The sequence below is a fragment of the Brachypodium distachyon genome, chromosome 3 (genome assembly GCF_000005505.3).
Source record: "Brachypodium distachyon strain Bd21 chromosome 3, Brachypodium_distachyon_v3.0, whole genome shotgun sequence".
NCBI lineage: Eukaryota > Viridiplantae > Streptophyta > Magnoliopsida > Poales > Poaceae > Brachypodium > Brachypodium distachyon.
The window spans coordinates 32,058,272-32,066,388 of record NC_016133.3 but is presented as its reverse complement, the minus strand read 5'-3'; the positions used below and the strand labels follow the sequence as shown (position 1 = coordinate 32,066,388).

The 8,117-nt window shown below is 47.1% G+C and overlaps 1 protein-coding gene across 1 annotated transcript; it reads left to right on the top strand.

Annotated features, from left to right (window-relative positions):
• Positions 1–3,878: 3,878 nt before the first annotated feature.
• Positions 3,879–7,040, top strand: LOC100845313 (probable ascorbate-specific transmembrane electron transporter 1). The gene is made up of 4 exons (XM_003574113.4): positions 3,879–4,101; positions 4,657–4,705; positions 4,793–4,992; positions 6,503–7,040. Exons 1-4 carry the CDS (start codon positions 3,967–3,969, stop codon positions 6,818–6,820), a joined length of 702 nt encoding a protein of 233 aa, XP_003574161.1. The 5' UTR covers positions 3,879–3,966; the 3' UTR covers positions 6,821–7,040.
• Positions 7,041–8,117: the final 1,077 nt, after the last annotated feature.

Below are 8,117 nucleotides of genomic sequence, written 5' to 3'. Positions count from 1 at the left end.
AATAGGAGTTGGGTTGCTTGCAGAATAGTCAAGGCATCTATATCCACGATCGAGCTAGCAATCCGAACCGTGCCGCATTTTCTTTTCTTTTTTTGCCACGATCAAACTGTACGGCTACCTAGAGCTGCTAGCATATTATTGCTTGCTAATCAAACTTGCCACTGACAGGCGAGAACAGTTTGATTATCGACGTCTAATGCATTATGACTTCGAGGGAGCAGCCATGCGCAAACTAAATTGCCTTGTCTTCTTTCCAATAATGAAATATCACGAGGAGCATGCAGGCTGGATTAACAACTCTGGTCCTTTGGAACCTTAGCTAGTAGCTTTGCTATTTGTTGGGTTAAAGCTCACTCTACTATTCCACTTTTGTCTTTAGAGCCTTTCATAGCTTTATTAGTAAGTACTAGCATTATTGTCTTTCAAGGTTATGTTCAGTGCAAATGACTCGTATTTTCACGAGTAAAGTCAAAGAAGTGGGTTTTCCTTTTGGAATCTTTGGTATAGCGTATGGGGTACTCCTGCAGAGCAGGGTAGTACTAGTAGTACCGAAGCGTAGTAATTCGTGCCAGCACAACGGTCACTTTTCTAACCGGTAGCTGGTGGGTCCCATCGTTTTTTCTTTAAAATTTCTCATCTTTGTTCGTTTCATTTTCTTTTGTAAGCGTTACGCCAATCTTTTCTGTACTACGTGCATGATAAATATCCCGTGATTGTTACAGCGAAAAGGATGTTTCACCAACAAGAATTCTTCTCTTTGACAATTTCTCCGCAGTTGAGATCTGCCGTCACACAGTAGCTGGCGATGTACAAGGGCACGAGGACTGACAAATACAGTACCGATGTAGGTATGCTGAGGTGTTGGGGGTTGTTTAATTAGGACGTCCGGGGGCATGCTAGCTAGTGCTTCTTCTTTTTTGTGCTGATGCTCGCTAGTACTACTTGGCTAGCTTCTGTTGATCGATTTAATAACCATCATTGTTTTAGACAGGCAGGTCTTGCAAAGGCATGCATTTGGTGTTTGTCAGTACTAGCTTCCATTGTCTCCACCTGCAAGGCTGCGCGACAGCGCGAGTGGTTCTCGCCAGGAGTGTGGATTTGACGCGAACGCATCAGGGCAGTATGCAACTAAAAGGGTTGTCTGCACAGCTGCCTAAAGAATCAAATGCGCCCGATGTGCATTTCTTGCCCTAAATATAGTCGAAAAGAAATCCTAGCATTAATTAGGCAGATAGGTGGTGATGGTGATCCATCCCGCCCCGACCTTGCAGGAGAGACAGTATTATGGGGGGACACAATAAATCGAACCGCCGTGCATCAGACAGACACCGGGCCAGGCCGGGGTGCGTGGCGAAAGACGCATTGAAACGGTGCCCGCGTACCTGAGCGAGCTGTCAGCCAATTTATGGCCGTCTTCCAGCTCCGCAAGAGCACCGATCACTGTTCAATTGTTCATCTCCAACTCCAAGAGCATCAAACACCCAACACCCCTCGACGCAAACGGCGCACCGCAACGACAGGGGTTCTGCTTGCTAGTCCATGGCGCTACAATGCGGGTCCGGGGTGCGGCCTGGGCGTCTGGGCCGGTCGGCCCCGGCCTCAAAGATGATGGGTGGATACGATACCTCGTGTGATCATCGATCGCATCTCCGGCTGGCCACACACGCACTCACTAGTCACTGGTGCCCGGCTACATACGGCTACGGCACGTGAGACGGGGCACGCTTCGATGCTCATCGATCGAGCATGTCTCGGCCCGCGATCATTTACGTGCGCCTGCTTGCCGGCTGTCAGTGCGATCGATCGATTTTCCAAGCTCAACAAGCTAGACACTCGATCGATCGTGCCCAGGAGTGTCACATAGCTGGTCAACCCTGGATATACAATTACCCACATGCAACTTTGTGGACTAGCTAAGGGGGACGTACGTACGTACGGGATATACGCGCGCGAATCAGATCTGCTGCCCGCCGTGGAATCACCGGGACACGCAGATCAGACCAAACGTACGTGTTGTTTTCTGATCTCTCTCTTCTGCCCGGCCTGAACGGACACAACCTTCTTTTACGCGAGCCTACGGGCGCATGAATCACCTGTCTGTGAACTTTTAAATCACGCTTGCCCGGAACCTAAGCCGTGGTAGCAAGCATGCACGTATGCTATACCGACCGGCCGGGCCTGCGTTAGCCGTCTGATCTCGTGCTTTTGCATGGACGTGTAGCCTTGAAAATCACACAAAGAGAGGGAAGAAAAGATTGCAAAGCCTCTTCTGTACATACACATATCTTACTTTACACAGAGCCGTTGAGCTGTTAGCTTGTTGCTTGCCTTGAAGGTCGGATCAGAACAAGACATGGGAAACAATCAAGCTACCTATAGCTTGCTGTTGGAGTTTTGCATGATCGATCCAAACAGGCAAAGAAGGATATCGAGGCTCAGAATTTTCCAAGCTCCCAAAGAGATGTACTACCGTGGTCCGTGGAAACAATATAGACTTATTTGCCTTGTCAGAGAATGCTGGTCTGCAATTGTGCAGTGTGAAGGAGTTTCCAGCAGGCAGAATGAAATCATGTGTTCTGAATGCTTCACTTCCAGTTGGAAAGGTTCGTCATAGTCAGTGAGAAGGTTGTTGTTGGAGTACTAGCCTACTATGTTGAGCAGAAATTTTCTGCGCTGGCCAAAAGGTGAAAATGTACTGGCAATACGTGTCAATTGAAAGGATAGCTACTGACTGAAGGTAAGTACTGAAAGGAAAAAAGGCAACGCCTTACACCGTCATACGTTCATGTAAGTCTGTAGCTTTGACAGCAAGGAAATTGAAAGAGAGAGCCGTGCGTGAACGAACGAACGTAGACAAGCCCGGACAATGAATACTAGCTACGTACAGAGCAAGAGTACTTCCTCAGCAAGTTCATATAGAAGTACGGCCACAGTGGCATTGATAGAGACACAACTGACTGAAGGTTCTGCAGCGCGTACGTTTGCACGAGACTGAACTTAGAAGGGATCGCACAAAAGAAAAGAAAAGAAAAGAAAAGAAAAGGGGATGAAATTGAAGCCGTCGTAGTTACAATATCTCCAAGAAATCTCTTGAAAGTGGAAAAGTTTCTCCAAGAAAGGCGAATACGACAGCTGCGGCGTCATGAGTCATGCGTATATATAGTCCACAGGCATCAATCCAGTGATACTCCTGAGTGCGTCAGGCCGTTGGCTAGCTCCGAGGTTAGGTGCCGCGTCGCTGGCATATATGCAAGCGCGATGTCGATCTCCTGATCTGGAGCACGTCTGTAGGAGTACGTAGCATTGTACTAAACCCATTCAAGTGCCACTGGTTTCTGTGCGGCACTGCGGCGTCTGTCGGCTTCGTCGTTCGTTTCTGGGGCGCCTTTACGTAGAGTACGTCCGGGTGTGATTATACGGGAGGAAAGGAATCGAGGGATTCTAGTTGTAGTACTAGACGATTGTATTGCTCTTTTCGTGCTGGACTCTGGGTGTACTAGAGACAGTGACTGCCACGGGGTTCGTGTTGTCCATTATGCAGCATCCGATGCAGACTAACACAGTGGAACATTTCAAATATTTTCTGAAAAAAATCTTAAGTATAGTACTGTAGTTTTAATCTTATTTTCTTATTGTTTGGAGGGGATATACTTTTTTTAATCAGTCGCCCCCTTTTTTAGCAAGGAAAGATTGGAATTTCACCTCCTGTAAGCCCGTAAGAGGCCCACGCCAGCATCGCTAATTGGATCATGTCGGCCCATTTGGTATCGGGCCTAATTACCCAACGTGTTACTCACATGGTCCCATCCTATGTCGGCCCGAATGCGAACTCTGCTTCAGTTCATCTCCGCGTTGTGGTCTTTCTGACCCTAAAGAAAAAGTTCTTCTCCGCGCACATGGGCTGGATCGCGGCGAGTTTTGACTTGACAAACGAAAGACTTCGATTCCTCTGTCGCCTGAGAGGAGATGGCCGTGCCGGCGCCGGCCAAGGCGGTGCGCGCGCTCGAGGCCACTGCAGCGGCGCTGGTGCTGCTGTGGTGCGTGCACTTCCGCGGCGGCCTCGCCCTCAACTCCCCCACCAACAAGGGCCTCATCTTTAACGTAAGACCCCCCATCTCCTTCGCTGTGTGTTGATTGATCGTAGTGGATTCAGCACTCATGGTCTTTGAGGAAATGCCCCTGCACTTTCTTAGGTTAGATCTTGAATTGCCGTCGAATCCATGTCTTTTCCTGCGTACTGCAGGCTGCTTGAGCCCTGCTTAATGGCCCATGCCTGGCGGTTAATGGCGGTGCAAGCAAGAAGTACTGTGCTAGTCGTCCTCGCCTTAGCCGCTTCTTTATTTCCTTTATTTTTCCATCTGAAAATAAATCATACGCGTCTCTGTTGGAAGGAACAAGACAGGGCTAAGACATAAGAGTTCGTCAGGGTTTTCCTTGGGAGATATTTTGCTCAAGGCCATTTTGAAGCTTGATCCCATATAATTTGTACTCCTGGAGACTAGTAGATTCTAAGGGTGTATGTCGATCAGATGGGATTGAGATTTTGGAGTTCCCTGTTTCGAGCTACTGCTAAACCAAATTCCTAATGTTATACTATCAATATAGGCGATTCGTTATGCTCAAAATTCATAATGTCATAAGCTCACGGCTGTGCAGGTTCATCCTGTGCTTATGCTGATCGGACTCATCATCCTAGGGAGCGAAGGTAAGGTTCTCTTCTCTTCCTGGATGCTTCTTCCATGAGAAGGGGGTTAAAAGAATACTGACTAAGCTACCTGTAATTTGTTTGCAGCTATAATGAGCTACAAAACATTGCCATGGAATCGTGGCACAAATAAGATAGTCCATTTGGTTCTTCATGCTGTTGCACTTTTTCTGGGATCGTTCGGGGTATATGCTGCCTTCAAGTTTCACAATGAAAGTGGAATTGATAATCTTTACAGCTTGCATTCCTGGGTTGGACTTGGTGCTATCCTTTTATATGGTTTACAGGTAATCCACATTGATCATTGCCATTTGGATATTCTGAATTCTTTGAATCGTGGGATTTTTGTTTTTGAAAGGAGGTCTTTCGACCCAGCTTTATAGAGAAAGCTAACAACAAAAGCATAACAGCCCAAACACATCACATCAAAAGCAACAAAGTTTTACAGATCAGGGAAAAACCCAACGAACAACAGAACAAAAGCGGTTTAACCAATTCCTCGAGCAACCATCCCATACAGTCCATCCTGGATCTTCTTTATCATTGTCATTGTCGCTTCCTGGCGTTTAGCTGGAAGAAGAAACTTCCATTGAGCGATCTGTGTCACAGCCGTGAAAACTACCTGTGCAGGAGAAGCACAACCTTTTACGATTAAAACCATATCATTGGACAGAACAAAATTTGCTTTGCTGTAAGCCCCCAAGGACCAACATCCCCTTCCTCATCCAATTGTAATGTCGAAATTTGCATAAGAAGCTTGTGCCATTCTTGTTGCTCGTTTGGGCCAAAAGATCTCCGAAAACATAGATTAATATTCCATCTCTCAAGATCTCAGCCACCGCAGCGGAGGTTTGCTCTGAATAAAGGTACAATCTATGGAATGTACTCCGTTACATTTAAAGGGACTTCTCCTAGTCACACATCATGCCAAAACCTAACACGTTTTCCATTATGAACTGTAACTCGTGGGATTTAAAATAATGAGTTATTTGCATTTGTTTGTTGCATCTGTAAATTGAAGTAATACAACACTGGGTGTTAATCTTCCAAGGAGTCCTCCACTAGGGGAAGACCATCTTCGGCAAGTTTAGTTGCTACGATAGCTAGTTACAGTTGTGCAATGGCCATGTGAAATGAGTCATTTTGTGCCCCTTTTGAGATATTGAAGTTGCTCAGCAAATTATAAGCTGTGTGTTAGGTTGTGCTCTCTGTAGAGGATAAATGTTGTCAGGACATAATGGGAGCGAGAAACATTAGAACAGAGCTATCACGTTTCGTTTGGAATGTTAAACGGTAATACCAACTAATAGAGGACCTTAGGGAAATTGATGATAAAATTCTCTCGACAATCTCTACTAGCAAGGTTAAAACCACTGTTATTGACTTTTGGGCATCAACCATCCATGTAGATTATAAAATTCTACTCCTATCAGCCAATTTAAGTGCTACCACTCCTCTTCACTTATGAAATGTGTTGACTATGAACTTTATCAGGGGAGATGTAACTTGCTTCCAAAAAGAGAAGTTCAATTGAAGTGTCAGCAAACTGAATTTTGTGAACATACAGTATTGTGATCTTGTTCATATTCTGGTGGCTATTACTTCTTCCTCTTTTTTACAAATGTTGGTTTTGCGATCTTGTTCATATTCTGGTGGCTATTCTTTCTTCTTGTTTTTTTACAAATGATGGATATGTTTGTGGCATAATAAGATAACTGTAGGAAAATAGCCACCTTCTACTTTGTTTGGCTACTACCTTAGCTGAAACCTCAATGTTCCGATGCCATGATGTTTCAGTGGGTATCTGGCTTTGCCACCTTCTTCTTCCCGGGCGCCTCACCGACACTCCGACGCGCCGTGCTCCCATACCACGCTCGCGCCGGGCTGGTCGCCTACGTGCTGGCACTGCTCGCGGCGGAGCTGGGGTTCCTGGAGAAGATCACCTTCCTTCAGGCAGGGGCTGCGGGCGTAGGCAGGTACAGCTCGGAAGCTCTCATGGTAAACTTCACCGCCATCGTCGTCTCACTACTGGGCGCATCAGTTGTGCTGTACGTCACTGCTCCCGGGCAGCAGAACGAGCATATACTTGGGTATTCGGCAGTGCACAAGCCCTGAACCGTCTGTACTTTTACTGCATCCTTGTACGTTTCCAGTACAGGGAACAACTTCTTCTCATCTTATTTGTACTTAGTAGTTACTGCAATCTAGTGCAGATTAGAATCACAAGAATGTAAAATTTTGCCCTTCTGTTTACCAGACACCAGTAGATGCATCATATGAACAGAAGAACATGAATCCTTCTCCGACGCTTTCTGCGGAGAATTTTAACCATGAACTGAACTGTGTGCCAAGTCACACATGTACAAATGGCTCAGCTAACTAGTAGTACTACTACTAGCACAAGCAAGCAAAATCTGCCGATTCGGCAAGGCAAGTGCCAAGTGGTGATCACGAAATCTACTGATCTACCTACTCAATAAGCAGTACTCACTGGCAACACATGCAAATATGCAATGGTGGGGGACACAAGGTCTACTAGGCCGATAAATAGGCAAGGATGACATCCTCGGCCTTCGGGCTCCTCTCAGTAGCATTGGCATTGCCCAACTCCTTCTCTGCACCTTTCGCCCAGGCAGCCGTCCACCGGCTCGTCCCCGTCTTGGCCTCTTCGCTGCCGTTGTCGGCCAGCATCGCGGCCCTCCGTGCCGCTGCTCTCTTCTCGGCGCGCCGCCGGGCCACGTACTCCTCGGAGATGTACACGTCCATTGCAAGCTAGCAACACTGTCAGAAAAAAGAGAAACTTATGAGATCTCTTCAAAGAGGTGTCTTGTTTATCTGGAGAGGCTCGCGTGACCGTCCGGGGATTTATCGGGAGCCGGGAGGCGCCGAACCAGTGGGCGTGGCCATAGTTTCTGCGCTCGAAACTAGTTGCTGCATCCTGGGAGCCACGTCTAGCTGCTGGTTTTCCGGCAAAAAGGGCCAACTGAAACCGAGGAAGGCAACGCCAGAAGAGGATCAGGAGAGGATGACACGTGTTGTGCACTCCCGTGGCTCGTGACTTCGGGTCGCCGATGCCGGCAAGAAGCCAAGAACCGTCGTGCCCACTGCCCAAGCCCAACGGCTCGAAGCAGCAGAGCAAGGTGTTTCCCCGGGTTGGGCTGGAACCAGATCGGTTGGGCCTTTAGATCAGTTTGCTCGATCCAGAGCTACAAGTTCGTGACACTCAGGTATCCATTATCCTCTTAGTTCAACCAAATGAACTAAAATTTTAAAATGACACAATTTTTTGAAAAACTAGTTTATTTCTTTGAACTAAGAAGGGTCAAAGGGGTCAAAGGGTACCCTGAGGATCACCAAGTTGCACCTCTGGCTCGATCCAAGTCGTGGGCTCGCTCGGAAAGCAAACCATTTC

What these genes read in the sequence shown, in the direction of transcription:
- LOC100845313 (XM_003574113.4), top strand. Translation starts at nt 3,967, where the DNA reads ATGGCCGTGCCGGCGCCGGCCAAGGCGGTGCGCGCGCTCGAGGCCACT. An exon ending in CATCATCCTAGGGAGCGAAG is followed by an intron (nt 4,706 to 4,792) that starts GTAAGGTTCTCT and finishes ATTTGTTTGCAG; the next exon opens with CTATAATGAGCTACAAAACA. An exon ending in TCCTTTTATATGGTTTACAG is followed by an intron (nt 4,993 to 6,502) that starts GTAATCCACATT and finishes ATGATGTTTCAG; the next exon opens with TGGGTATCTGGCTTTGCCAC.